We start from the raw sequence: 15692 nt of genomic DNA, 5'->3' as shown, positions 1-15692 counted from the left end.
CGGGAAGATCCCACATGCCGCGGAGCGGCTGGGCCCGTGAGCCATGGCCGCTGAGCCTGCGCGTCCGGAGCCTGTGCTCCGCAACGGGAGAGGCCACGACAGTGAGAGGCCCGCGTACCGAAAAAAAAAAAAAAAAAAAAAAAAAATGTCATTCACTAAATGGTTCCTACCAGCATTTGTGAAGAGTGAAAGGCCAACTGAATGATGAAGAGCCGTCCTATCAATATTTCATATAGGGGCAGAGAAAAGGCCACTCGGGGGCTACTGTACACCAGTGCTGGCCGTTCGGAATCAGAGGCCTGCTGGGGAATCACAAGTGCCAACTACCACTTGAGGGAACAGGTTGCAGGCTGATGTCCCCCCTCCCCTGGACCATCTCCCAGATATATATATTCCAAAGTCAGCAAATCATTGTGTAAATTGATAGTTCTGGGCTCTTGTTCAAATGTAAATCTCCTTGTGTAGTTTACCAACTGCTCAGATATTTCCGTGAGAAAAGGAAAACAAGGACACAGATCACCAAGTAGATAGCTGGCGGGGATGGAGGTGGTCAAAGACAAGTCACTTCTTACTTTATGATTCTGTCATGAGCTACCTCTGACCCAGCACCATGTGATGGCACCAGTTCATGTTCCAGCCTACTTCCCCCTCTTAACTAGAACACCAGGCAAAAGAATTCCTCAAAAAAGTCTTGCAAAAAGAAACAAAAAGGGTCTAACCAGCAGAGCTCAAAAGCAGCAAGCACACGAAAAGCCGATGACATTCTAGGGGAAGAAACAGCTGGTGAACATCTGCTAAGAGAGAGAACATTAAACTCAAGTGTATAAACAGAGTTAACTCCTTATCAACTATAGTTCTGGTTTTGATGGATAAATTCCACAGTATAGTGTGCTCTCTTCAGTTCAGAAGTTTACAAAAAAAAAAAAGGTAACTCAATTCAACAAGAATTTATCAAGTGGTGAATCTGCACATGGTCTTATACCAAGTGTTCTTGGTCAAAGCTTAATACATGGAGACCAACCTCTGAAGTCATACTTATAAGCTATGTGGCCTGTAGCAAGTTACTTAACCTCTCTGAGCCTTAGCTGCTCAATAAAATGTAGGTTAAAAGAGAACCTATTTCATCGATTGTTATGAGCTACTGTATAAGAAGTACATAGAAGAGTATATTTGTAACACATCATAAACAATAAGTGATGGCTGTTACTATTAACAGGAAGTATTGAGGTGGTCCCGGGGGTCAGACTTTTACAGAAATCTTGACTCTATCACTTATTAGAAATGTGACCTTACGAGTAACCTCTGAGACTGAGTTTTCTCATCTGTAAAATGGGGACAAAACAACAGGACCTTGGGACTTCCCTGGTGGTGCAGTGGTTAAGACTCCGCCTGTCAATGCAGGGGACACGGGTTCGAGCCCTGGTCCGGGAAGATCCCACATGCCGCGGAGCAACTAAGCCCGTGTGCCACAACTACTGAGCCTGCGCTCTAGAACCCGCAAGCCACAACTACTGAGCCCGCATGCCACAACTACTGAAGCCCGCGCGCCTAGAGCCTGTGCTCTGCAACAAGAGAAGCCACCACAATGAGAAGCCCATGCACCGCAACAAAGAGTAGCCCCTGCTCGCCGCAACTAGGGAAAGCCTGTGCACAGCAACGAAGACCCAACGCAGTCAAAAATAAATAAGTAAATAAATAAATTTATTTTAAAAAAAAAACCAGGACCTAGATCCTTGGGGTTATTGTGAGGACCAAATGAGACAATTCAAATAAAGTGCTTATTAAAATAGCTAATACATAGTAATTGCTTAATATATGTTAGCTGGTATTAGTAGCAGGAACGGTACGAAGTAAACACCACCTAACTCCTCCCTACAGGAGCTTATATTTTTTGGTAGAGATCATGGGTAACTAGCAGGACATAATTCAGTGCCAAGTGAGTAATGCAAGCAGCACGTGTCTCAGGATTTCAGACAGAAGAGAACAGTAAAGGCTGGAATAGTCAAGCATATTCGGCTTTCTGATAGCTCGCTTGGTTGTAAATTCAAGCCTCACCCCCTCCCCACTTGGAAGCCCTTTGCCTTTTCCTTTGTGGCATTATTTGGGGACTCCGGTTTCTGGTACAAATAATGATTATTCTATTTCAGCAAACACCTTCATTTGCAAATGTCCAGAAGAGGTCTGCTCAGCTGTGGACCTGGTCACTCCCTCTTGGAGTTACAGCCTGTTAATACCGGCTTATTTTAGTAAATAAAATAATTTAGTTTTTGAAACTCCCATGATGAGCTAAAGCAAGTAGACCAAGGAATCTGCCCACATGTGAGATTCAGGACTCCTTTAGAAACCAATATAATACACTTGGTTTCTAACCTCTAAAACTCAAATGCACACAGGGCCCAGGCAGGTGGCACACAAATGAGTGGGGCAGTCCACGTGGTCCTAAGGCGCCACCTTATGGCAACTACACTGTCAGGTACCACAGTTTTAAATCTGGGTTAAAAAAAATTCAAATTTAATATACAAACGAAACCCCACTTTGTTTGTGGTCCAAACAAAACTGTTTGAGGCCCGAGTTCATGTCCTCTGCTGTAAAGCGTAACAATGCGACTGAGGCCCTGAGGTTATGCCACATCCTGTCATGCCCAGTGCCCCACAGTGGCCTCTAATTAGCATGTTTTGTATTAGATTACAAATACCGTAAATGTACATAATCCAAAAAATACTGACTACTCAGTACTGACTACTCTAGTTGCCACAAACTCCAGGAAAACTGAATGGCTGTACTGGGGCCTCCAAGTATCTACATAATCTGACCCCAGCCTCATGCTCAGACATCTCTCCCTACTATATTTTGGTCACACCAGTCTCCTTTTTCTCACACATGCCAAGTGCATTCCTGCCTCAGAGTCTTTGTACATGCTGTCCCCTCCGCCCCCAGATCGTCAAGCGGCTAGCTCCTGAGCATCGTTCTGGTCTCATCTCAAGTGTCATCACTTCGGATGACTACCCTACCTAATAGTCCCTCAGGACTTCCCATCACCCCCATTTAATTTTCTGCATAACAGTCATTCTCTAAAATTAGCTTGCTCATTTACACACTTGTTTTCTAGGAGGTAAGCTTCGTGGGAAAAAAATTCTTTTCGTCAGGTGTCATGTGCACATAAAATAGTGCCTGGCACATGGTAGGCACGTAATAAAAAGTTTTTGAACAAATGGATTCATGAATGGCTGGAATCTTGCAGCCAATGCTACCATAAACTGTCAAACCTTTCACCATACTCTATTTCAGAGAAGTTTCATCATCATCATCACCATCATCATCAGATGACAAATCTAAGAGCTACATTTCATTGATATTTCAATTTATTACACTGTAAGAAATTCAAGTGAAAGAAAAATATCCAAATAACAACAACTATCAAAAAAAAAACTTACGTAGAAAATATCATGTGTCTCAGCTTGGCTGTTATTGACTTCTACTTCATAAGATAAGCATCTGCTATAAAAATTCTGTGGATTCTTCCATTGCACGTATAAGTCACCATTTTGGAAGGAGAGATTTTTAATATGTGGAGGATCAGGTTTCACTGATAGAAATAGAAGAATACAAATTAGCTTCCAGAGTTTATTTTGATGAGATACACATATGGGTAGAGACAATGAAGGTCACAGAGTAAATCAAAATAGGGCTGATGCTTTTAATGGCCTTACATGATCAGACACACAGTTCTAGAATTTCTGATGAGCCACGATTAATATAGGGAGCTTATTTTAAACTGCCTAGTAAATGTATCTAAGGAACATCTTTGGGGTGTCTGCCAGATGACACGAACTCTGACCTGCATCTGGTTAGGACATGGCTGGGGTATCATCAGGACATCTAGCTGCAACAAGGAGGGTAAAGAGAAGAAGTGCTTAGGTCCAGATATGCCTCTACATGATGGGTACCGAGAAGCATCAGGTACAAGCGGTTTCCCCAGGCGACACTCACTTATGCCAATCAAAGACCACAATTAAAACATTAGCATAGTTTTCCGTGGGACAACTAAGCCTGCGCGCTGCGACTACAGAGCCCTCGCGCTCTGGAGCCTGAGTGTCACAACAAATGAGCCCGCGTGCCGCAACTAAGACCCAATGCAGCCAATAAATAAATAAATATTAAAAATAAAAAAACAGCATAATTTTGTCACATGCTACAACATGGATGAAACTTGAGGACATTATGCTAAATGAAATAAGTCCATCACAAAAGGACCAATACTGTATGATTCCAGTCATATGAGGTACCTAAAGTAGTCAGTCATAGAAAACAGAAAGTAGGAAGGTGATTACCAGGGGCTGAGGGAGGGAGGAGGGGGACAGCGGGGAGGGGGAATTAGTGTTTCATGGGCATGGAGTTTCAGTATTACAAGATGAGAAAGTTCTAGAGATCTGTTGCACAACAATGTGAATATACTTAACACTACTGAACTGTACACTTGAAAATGGTTAAGATGGTATATTTAATGTTATATAATTATAACCACAATTTAAAAGAAAGTAAAAAAAAAAAATTAGCCTAGTCAATTTAGTTTTTCAGAAGTCAACTATGCTTAAGACCGAGCAACAAAAGAGAATGGATAATTAACAGAAAACAACTTGACAATGTCATCTTCTAGCTGAGAAGGATCTCCCTTTATTTTATTTTTTAAATTTCTTTCTTTATTTATTTTTGGCTGCGTTGGGTCTTCATTGCTGCGCGCGGGCTTTCTCTAGTTGTGGCGAGTGGGGGCTATTCTTCGTTGCGGGGCGCGGGCTTCTCATTGCGGTGGCTTCTCTTGTTGCGGAGCTCTGGCTCTAGGTGCGCGGGCTTCAGTAGTTGTGGCGCGCGGGCTTCAGTAGTTGTGGCACACGGGCTCAGTAGTTGTGACTCGCGGGCTCTAGTGCGCAGTCTCGGTAGTTGTGGCGCATGGGCTTAGTTGCCCCGCGGCATGTGGGATCTTCCCGGACCAGGGCTCGAACCCGTGTCCCCTGCATTGGCAGGCGGATTCTTAACCACCGTACCACCAGGGAAGCCCAGGATCTCCCTTTATATCACCACTAATCTCTAGGAAGAAGAGCAGCAAAATGAGCTTTAAAAGGTCCAACGAGTGGGGCTTCCCTGGTGGCGTAGTGGTTGCACGTCCGCCTGCCGATGCAGGGGAGCCGGGTTCGCGCCCCGGTCTGGGAGGATCCCACGTGCCGCGGAGCGGCTGGGCCCGTGAGCCATGGCCGCTGAGCCTGCGCGTCCGGAGCCTGTGCTCCGCAACGGGAGAGGCCACAACGGAGGGAGGCCACATACCACAAAAAAAAAAAAAAAAAAAAAAAAAAAGGTCCAACGAGGACAATCTGCCAAGCCGGGGGGGCGGCGGGGGGCGCAGAGAAGGGCTTTGCTTCAGATGATCCTACTTGGCAAGTTTCCGCACACCCCCCGCACCCCAACCCCCTGCCCCGGCCTACAAACTAAGCTGCCCTGCGTGCACTACTAGAATTCATTTCCATGGCTGTCTGAAGCGGCAGTAAACAGTGTTCTACTCAGACTTGGAAACCTCTGTCAATTCATGATTATTTGCCTATAAATTTTCTGTGTACCACTTAGCCAGAATCTGAGTTCTCTGTTGGGATATCACAACAAATAAATAAACATGATGCTTATACTACTCTGCTATAGAGATTTACAAAACGCTTTTATACAGCTCACATCATTTGGACCTTACAACAATCCTTTGAGGTCAAGAGGAACTGTGTACCCGCTTTTACAGATGAGGAAGCACTTAGAGTGTATATGCCTTGTCCAAAGTGAAGAAGCTAGGACCTTAAGCAGGTCTCTTAAGTTGAGGACTCTTTCTAGTGGGCTGAAACTCGGCTGCACTGGTTGTTCTGATTGATCAGTGCCTGGGTCACCCGGAATGTTAGCCAGTTTGAATATCACCCCTGATCACTCCACCTCCAGTCTAAGCGTTTTTTTAACTAAGAGGCAGATTATCCAGGAACTACATTAAGTCACATTTATTCTGCAGCATCATCCTCTGGAGTGTAAGTAAAAGAGAACAGATCTTGAGTCAGAGAGCCCAGGTTCTAATCTCAGTTCTGCAACTGACTACTCGCTCTAAGGCTCAGTGTACTCATAAGTAAACAAGGATAAAGCACGTGGCATGTGTGCTCAATAAATATGAGAATTTCCAAGCTTGCTTCTTTAAAAAAGGAGCAAAGAAATATATACATAAATATAGTCCCTTTTTTTCTGGGAAGATCTTCAAACCAAAAATCATCATTTTTTATTATTTCTATTGATGTTCAAAAAAAATAACACTTTTACCCACACTGTCTTAGAGGACTTTTAAAACGTACCATGAGAAGTTAAAGGCACTATATTGAAGGATGGTCTGATTTTTCCTGCATTGTCCTTGACCATTACTTGGACACTGTGTTGTTCAAAACTGGAATCCTTCACCTTAGTCAGAGCGAAGGAACAACCAATGTGTTGACCTTCTCTATAGATGTCTTCACACTGAAGAATTTTTCCTAGGCTGCTGTGCCTACAAGATAAAATAAGACAATCTTCTGCATTATTTTTAACCAGATATTCAAGAAACAAAGGGAGAAGTTTATTTGTTTGGTTGTTTATAAATGACTGAAGATGTCCATGAAAAGCCACATTTGCCAACTGGCAGGGTACCATTTTTTAAAGCCCTATTTTATAATGGGGCTCCATTTCATACTCTAGGAAGAAGTGAATGATCCTTTTTCATGAATATTGGTACTTTCAATAGTTATAGAAACTAGAAGAGTCCTGACTCTTCTTCCTCTTCTGTATGGGAGATGGTATGAGGCCAGGATGAGAAATTTTATGCTTCCTGGAAATGCCTCATCTGCTCAATTCCATGGTTCTCCTCTGGACCCTCTGCCTGCTCCTTCCTTGTTTTCTTGGCTCGCTCCTCTCCTTTCTCCTGTTCTCAGAGGATTCACATCGGCCTATTTCTTACTGCCTCATCCATTCACCGATGTATCACTTCCACCCCTTGACTAGAATTTCTGCACTGAGGATTCCTAACCCTGACCTCTCGCCTTGGAGCTAGTCCCAGATTTCTAACTGCTCCACCTGAGTGTTCCACTCACCTCAAATTCAGCAGCCAAAACAGATGCCCCCTCTTCCCTGCCTAACTGCCTTTTCTTCTAACCTGCCCAGTTTCCATCAGTCAGAACTCAGTTTCTCTGGGCTCCTCGATTAGAGCCTTTGAAATCACCTCTCCTCACTTTCCCTATATTCTATCACCAAATTCGGTTACTTCTTCCTTTGCAAAGCTTCTGGGATTCTCTCCTATGATAGTCCCCTCACCCTGTTTCATGTCCTAATCACCTGAGGCTTCATGGCTTCTCCAGACTGACCTCTCTGACTTTATTAGTGTCCTCCAACCAGTGCCAGATCAATGTTCCAGAACACAATAGCTTTCTAAGTGTCTTACTCCACTGTGTGGCTCTAAATGCTGGTATCTTCTTTCCCATTTCAAAACACCTCTACATATACCTTTCCCCAATTTTCATCTAGCACAGCACAGGCAGACAATGTGCTCATTACGGTTTTTTTGTCTAGACTATCAAAGGACTCTGTTTTATAGTAACTGGCAGAAGACACCGAGTCAAGCCTTACATCATCAGTCACAAGGGGAGTTGTGCAAAGGTTCCGCAGAAAAGGAAGACAATTTAGAAAATGAACTAAGGGGCTTCCCTGGTGGCGCAGTGGTTGGGAGTTCGCCTGCCGATGCAGGGGACGCGGGTTCGTGCCCCGGTCCGGGAAGATCCCACATGCCGCGGAGCGGCTGGGCCCGTGAGCCATGGCCGCTGAGCCTGCGCGTCCGGAGCCTGTGCTCCGCAACGGGAGAGGCCACAAACAGTGAGAGGCCCGCGTATCGCAAAAAAAAAAAAAAAAAAAAAAGAAAAGACAATGAACTAAGGGTAAAGAGTCCCAAACCCTTCACCTGTTTACTTCAGAATCATCTGTGCTCATTTTTAAAATTCAGATTCCTCAAACCCTCTCCCAGAGAACCCTACTTAGAAGGTTTTGTCCAGGGCCTAGGAATAAGCATTTTGACAGCAATTCTCTAGGGGATTGTGGTGCAAAATCCAGTCTTATAAAACTCAGATCTTTCCCATAAATACAGTCAATGGATCTTTGACAAAGGAGCAAAGGCAAGACAATGGAGCAAAGATAGTCTCTTCAACAAATGGTGCTGGAACAACTGGACGTCCACATGCAAAAAAAAAATGAATCTAGTCCCAGACCTTACACTATTCACAAAACTAAACTCACAATGGATCACAGACCTAAATGTAAAATGCAAAACTATAAACCTCCTAGGAGAAAACACAGGAGAAAAGCTAGACAACCTTGGGTATGGTGATGACTTTTTAGATATAACATCAAAGGCATGATCTTTAAAAGAAATAACTGATAAGCTGAATTCCATTAAAACGTAAAACTTCTGCAAACGATAATACCAAGAGAATAAGAAAACAAGCCACACACTGGGAGAAGATATTTGCAAAAGACACATCTGATAAAGGACTGTTATCCAAAATATACAAAGAACTCTTAAAACTCAACAATAAAACAAACAACCCAACTAAAAAATGGGCCAAAGATCTTCACAGACACTCCACCAGAGAAGATATATGGATGGCAAATAAGCATATGAAAAGATGTTCCACATCATAGGTCATCAGAGAAATGCAAATTAAAGCAACAAGATACCACTACACACCAATTAGAATGCCCATAATCCAGAACATCAACACCACCAAATGCTGACAAGGACGTAGAGCAACAGGAACTCTCATTCACTGCTGGTGGGAATACAACATGGTACAGCCACTTTGGAAGACAGTTTGGCAGTTTCTTACAAAACTAGACATATTCTTACCATATGATCAGCAATCGTGCTCTTTGGTATTTACCTAAAGGAGTTGAAAACTTATGTGCACACGAAAACCTGCATACAAATGTTTTTGGTTTTGGTTTTTTTGCGGTACGTGGGCCTCTCACCGTTGTGGCCTCTCCCGCTGCGGAGCACAGGCTCCGGACGCGCAGGCTCAGCGGCCACGGCTCACGGGCCCAGCCGCTCCGCGGCACGTGGGATCCTCCCGGACCGGGGCACGAACCCGTGTCCCTTGCATCGGCAGGCGGGCTCTCAACCACTGCGCCACCAGGGAAGCCCCATACAAATGTTTAAAGCAGCTTTATTCATCACTGCCAAAGCTTGCAAGCAACCAAGATGTCCTTCAGTAGGCAAATGGATAAATAAACCGTGGTACATCCAGACAACAAAATATTATTTCGCCTTAAAAAGAAATGAGCTATCAAGCTCTGAAAAGACATAGAGGAAGCTTAAATGATTATTACTAAGTGAAAGAAGCCAATCTGAAAATGCTACATACTGTATGATTCCAACTATACAACATCCTGGAAAAAGTGAAACCATGGAGAATAAAAAAATCAGTGGTTGCCAGGGGTTGGGGTAGGGGAGAGATGAATTGGTGGAACACAGAAGATTTTTAGGGCAATGAAAATACTCTGTATGATACTATAATGATGGATATATGTCATACATTTGTCCAAACCCATGAATGTAGAACACCAAGAGTGAGCCCTAATGTAAACTATGGACTTTGGGTGATTATGATGCATCAATGTAGCTTCATCAATTGTAACAAATGTACTACTGGTGGGGAATGTTGATAATGGGGGAGGCTATTAATTGTGGGGGCAGTGGGTATATGGAAAATCTCTGTACCTTCCTCTCACTTTTGCTGTAAACCTACAACTGTTCTAAATAATGTCGTTTTTGAAAAAGAAAACAAAAATTCAGATCTAATGTATTTAGTTCTTCAAAAGCTGTGCAAAGAAATGCTTCAATATAGAAAGTGACCTTGTCCCTTAAGAGATAGTACGTAAGATTTTTCTTGTGGTTGTAGGCCCCTGTGGTTCATGAATGAAACAGTTTTTTAAAAGCTTAGTTACAGCCATGACTAGTTTTTAGATCAGACAGGCCTGAAATGTTTTCCACCCACAGCCAAGAATAAAAAACTGAAGAAACTTATGACATTATTTTTACATAACTAAAGAAAACTATGTAGAAAGCAAAATTTTTTTCAATAATGAAAGGAATTCCTCTAATGGGTAACCTTTGAGATTCCTTTTTCATTTTTGTACCCTGAGTATTTCATATATGCTCATGGACCCCAGATATGAAATTAAAAAAATTTTTTGTTGTTCTTTAGGGAAAAAATAGCGAAAGGAAAAATATCGGTTTTGAACAGACAACTTTCGAAATTTTGTCAAAGACTAGATGATAACCTAAGATAGGAGGCATTCAAGTGCTTCCTGTTAAAAATCAAACACTGGAATCCACAGAATCATACTGTAGACATAAGGAGGAAATGGACAAATTAAAGACTATTTCCCCACTCTGAAGATGATTAATATGGTAAGAAATTCCCGAAAATTCATTGGCATGGCTAGTCTGTAGCTATTAAGGTCAGGCTCCCTTCAATGCCAGACTATCCCTGCAGGACTTCAAGTCATTGCCCCGGGGCTGCAAAAGGACTGCATTTTCTGACTGGTGATTAGGGAAACAGTCCCTGGCAGTTTGTTTGACAAGATTTAAACTGGTACCTAAACCAATTCTGAGTGCTTGATTATGAATGAGCCACATTTCTTTCTTTTGTGGTTTTGATTGGAAAGGATCTCTCTAGGGGAGAGCAGGGAGGAAGAGGTATGGGCTAGGCGCTAATTATGCGAGGTTGGGCAAGAGGCCAGCTATGTGTACTGGCTACATCTGCAAGGGAGTGGGGATGAATAATAAAAACAATATAGCCACCATGTATTGCGTGCTTACTCTATAAATGTTAGCAGTTAGGCACAACTCCCAACACTCTTCATACAACAGCCCTCACAACATCCTTAAGAAGTAGCACTATTATTACTACCCCCATTTTACAGATTACAAAACTGAGGCTCAGAGAGAAGTGACTTGCCCCCAAATCACACTGCTAGTAAGAAAGAGAGCCAGGATTTGAACCCAGGCAGTGTGGCTCCAGAAACAAATAAGCTGCGGGGTAGTAAGGGCAAAAGATACAGAATTTATACCAGTACTGTCAAACAATGTTTTCTGGGATTATGGAAACATTTGAGATCTGTGCTGTCTGATACAGCAGCCACTGGTCATATGTGAAATTGGCTACTAAGACTGAGCAACTGAAGTTTTAATTCGATTTAATTTTAATTAATTTAAATTAGAACATAAACAGTCATGTGTGACTAGTGGCCCTTGTATTGGCCAGCACAGGTCTACGTTACAGAGAGAGTCCATCCACGCTGATGATCAACTCTGGGAACATGTATGACAAGAAGTGGTATTACTGTTGCCTGCCCCCCCCCACCCCGGGTGCCAACGAACCCCCACTCTCTGAGGATGGCTTCTTGCGCCACCTCCCATGGTTGTAGATTATCCCCTGCACCAAGGCATGAACTAAGGGCTGAAAGCCAGTCCGAGCACCATCTGCTGTCAGCTTTGGCAAGACGCTGCATCAGCCCAGAACGCTTCAGCCCAGAGGAAGAAGAATGCCTTTCTGCTTGGTTGGGCCAGTTTTTTGTAATTTATTCATCAAGAGGGGATACTGGAGAGAAAGCTTCAAGAAGGCAGAGGAGTAAGCCGTGGAGATCACCTTCCTCCCCACAAATACATCAGAAGTACATCTACGTGTGGAACAACTCCTACGGAACACCTACTGAACGCTGGCAGAAGACCTCAGACTTCCCAAAAGGCAAGAAACTCCCCACGTACCTGGGTAGGGCAAAAGAAAACAGAAAAAACAGACATAAAGGAATAGGGACGAGACCTGCACCTCTGGGAGGGAGCTGTGAAGGAGGAAAGGTTTCCACACACTAGAAGCCCCTTCGCGGGCGGAGACTGCGGGTGGCGGACGGCGGGGGGGAGCTTTGGAGCCACGGAGGAGAGCGCAGCGACAGGGGTGCAGAGGGCAAAGCGGAGAGATTCCCACACAGAGGATCGGTGCCGACCAGCACTCACCAGCCCGAGAGGCTTGTCTGCTTACATGCGGGGGCGAGTGGGGGCTGGGAGCTAAGGCTCGGGCTTCGGAGGTCAGATCCCAGGGAGAGGACTGGGGTTGGCTAGGTGAACACAGCCTGAAGGGGGCTAGTGCGCCACAGCTAGCCAGGAGGGAGTCTGGGAAAAAGTCTGGAACTGCCTAAGAGGCAAGAGACCATTGTTTTGGGGTGCGCGAGGAGAGGGGATTCAAAGCGCTGCTTAAATGAGCTCCAGAGACAGCGCGAGCCGCGGCTATCAGCGCGGACCCCAGAGACGGGAATGAGACGCTAAGGCTGCTGCTGCCGCCACCAAGAAGCCTGTGTGCGAGCACAGGTCACTCTCCACACCTCCCCTCCCGGGAGCCTGTGCAGCCCGCCACTGCCAGGGTCCCGTGATCCAGGGACAACTTCCCCGGGAGAACGCGTGGCGCGCCTCAGGCTGGGGCAGCGTCATGCCGGCCTCTGCCGCCGCAGGCTCGCCCCGCATCCATGCCCCTCCCTCCCCCCCGGCCTGAGCGAGCCAGAGCCTCCCGAATCAGCTGCTACATTAACCCCGTCCTGTCTGAGCGAAGAACAGATGCCCGCAGGTGACCTACACGCAGAGGCGGGGCCAAATCCAAAGCTGAACCCCGGGAGCTGTGTGAACAAAGAAGAGAGAGGGAGGTCTCTCCCAGCAGCCTCAGGAGCAGCGGATTAAAGCTCCACAATCAACTTGATGCACCCTGCATCTGTGGAATACCTGAATAGACAATGAATCATCCCAAAATTGAGGTGGTGGACTCTTGGAGCAACTGGAGACTTGGGGTTTGCTATCTGCATCTAATTTGTTTCAGGTTTTATGTTTATCTTACTTTAGTATTTAGAGCTTATTATCATTGGTAGATTTGTTTATTGATTTGGTTGCTCTCTTCCTTTTTATATGTATATATTTTTTTCCTTTTTCTCCTTTTGTGGGTGTGTGTGTATATGCTTCTTTGTGTGATTTTGTCTCTATAGCTTTGCTTTTACCATTTGTGCTAGGGTTCTGTCCATTTTTTTTTCTTTTCTATAGTTTTTCATGCTTGTTATCATTGGTGGATTTGTTTCTTGGTTTGGTTGCTCTCTTCTCTCTTTCTTTCTTCTTTCTATTACTTTTATATTTTTAATAATATATTTAAAATTTTTTATTTCAATAACTTTATTTTATTTTATTTTTCTTTCTTTCTTTCTTTTTCTCCCTTTTCTTCTGAGCCGTGTGGCTGACGGGGTCTTGATGCTCCGGCCGGGTATCAGGCCTGTGCCTCTGAGGTGGGAGAGCCAAGTTCAGGACATTGGTCCACCAGAGACCTCCCGGCCCCACGTTATATCAAATGGTGAAGGCTCTCCCAGAGATCTCCATCTCAACGCTAAGACCCAGCTCCACCCAACGACCAGCAAACTACAGTGCTGGACACCCTGTGCCAAACAACTAGCAAGACAGGAACAAAACCACACCCATTAGCACAGAGGCTGCCTAAAATCATAATAAGGTCACAGACACCCCAAAACACACCACAGGACGCAGTCCTGCTCACCAGAAAGACAAGATCCAGCCTCATCCACCAGAACCTAGGCACCAGTATCCTCCACCAGGAAGCCTACACAACCCACTGAACCAACCTCACCCACTGGGGGCTGACACCAAAAACAACGGAAACTACGAACCTGCAGCCTGTGAAAAGGAGACCCCAAACACAGAAAGTTAAGCAAAATGAGAAGACAGAGAAATACACAACAGATGAAGGAGCAAGGTAAAAATCCACGAGACCAAACAAATGAAGAGGAAATAGGCAGTCTACCTGAAAAACAATTCAGAGTAATGATAGTAAATATGATCCAAAATCTTGGAAATAGAATGGAGAAAATACAGGAAACATTTAACAAGGACCAAGAAGAACTAAACAGCAAACAAACAATGATGAACAACACAATAAATGAAATTAAAAATTCTCTAGAAGGAATCAATAGCAGAATAACTGAGGCAGAAGAATAGATAAGTAACCTGGAATATAAAATAGTGGAAATAACTACCACAGAGCCGAAAAAAGAAACAAGAATGAAAAGAATAGAGGACAGTCTCAGTGACTTCTGGGACAACATTAAACACACCAACATTCGAATTATAGGGGTCCCAGAAGAACAAGAGAGAAAAAAAGGACTGAGACAATATGTGAAGAGATTATAGTTGAAAACTTCCCTAATATGGGAAACGAAATACTCAGTCAAGTCCAGGAAGCACAGAGAGTCCCATACAGGATAAATCCAAGGAGAAACATGCCAAGACACATATTAATCAAACTATCAAAAATTAAATACAAAGAAAAAATATTAAAAGCAGCAAGGGAAAAACAACAAATAACATACAAGGGAATCCCCATAAGGTTAACAGCTGATCTTTCAGGAGAAACTCTGCAAGCCAGAAGGGAGTGGCAGGACATACTTAAAGTGATGAAAGGGAAAAACCTACAACCAAGATTACTCTACCCAGCAAGGATCTCATTCAGATTCGACGGAGAAATTAAAACCTTTACAGACAAGCAAAAGCTAAGAGAATTCAGCACCAACAAACCAGCTCTACAACAAATGCTGAAGGAACTTCTCTAGGCAGGAAACACAAGAGAAGGAAAAGACCGACAATAACAAACCCAAAACAATTAAGGAAATGGTAATAGGAACACACATACAGATAACTACCTTAAATTTAAATGGATTAAATGCTCCAACCAAAAGACACAGACTGCCTGAATGGATACAAAAACAAGACCCATACATATGCTGTCTACAGGAGACGCACTTCAGACCTAGGGACACATACAGACTGAAAGTGAAGGGAAGGAAAAAGATATTCCATGCAAATGGAAATCAAAAGAAAGCTGGAGTAGCAATTCTCATATCAGAGAAAATAGACTTTAAAACAAATACAACTACAAGAGACAAAGAAAGACATTACATGATGATCAAGAGATCAATCCAAGAACAACATACAACAATTGTAAATATTTATGCACCCAACATAGGAGCACCTCAATACATAAGGCAAATGCTAACAGACATAAAAAGGGAAATCAACAGTAACACAATCGTAGTAGGGGACTTTAACACCCCACTTTCACCAACGGACAGATCATCCAAAATGAAAATAAATAAGGAAACACAAGCTTTAAATGATACATTAAACAAGATGGACTTAATTGACATTTATAGGACATTCCATCCCAAAACAACAGAATACACTTTCTTCTCAAGTGCTCATGGAACATTCTCCAGGACAGATCATATCTTGGGTGACAAATCAAGCCTTGGTAAATTTAAGACAACTGAAATCGTACCAAGTATCTTTTCTGACCACAATGCTATGAGACTAGATATCAATTACAGGAAAAAAATTGGTGAAAAACACAAACACATGACTGCTAAACAATACACTACTAAATAACCAAGAGATCACTGAAGAAATCAAAGAGGAAATCAAAAAATACCTAGAAACAAATGACAATGAAAACATGACGATCCAAAACCTATGGGATACAGCAAAAGCAGTTCTAAGAGG

The 15692-nt window shown here is 43.5% G+C and overlaps 1 protein-coding gene across 1 annotated transcript in view; it reads right to left on the bottom strand.

Moving 5' to 3' along the window:
• IL13RA1 (interleukin 13 receptor subunit alpha 1) overlaps positions 1 to 15692 on the bottom strand; it is a 67255-nt gene that overhangs the window by 26759 nt on the left and 24804 nt on the right. The window contains exons 5-6 of the mRNA XM_024128174.3: positions 6370 to 6557; positions 3436 to 3587 (exon numbers count right to left, since the gene is read on the bottom strand). Coding sequence (XP_023983942.1) covers positions 3436 to 3587; positions 6370 to 6557 — 340 coding nt within the window. The remainder of the gene's footprint in view (positions 1 to 3435; positions 3588 to 6369; positions 6558 to 15692) is intronic.

Source organism: Physeter macrocephalus, chromosome 21 (genome assembly GCF_002837175.3).
Source record: "Physeter macrocephalus isolate SW-GA chromosome 21, ASM283717v5, whole genome shotgun sequence".
Taxonomy (NCBI): Eukaryota; Metazoa; Chordata; class Mammalia; order Artiodactyla; family Physeteridae; genus Physeter; species Physeter macrocephalus.
The sequence above is the reverse complement of the archived record's forward strand: the minus strand, read 5'-3'. Positions and strand labels throughout refer to the sequence as shown.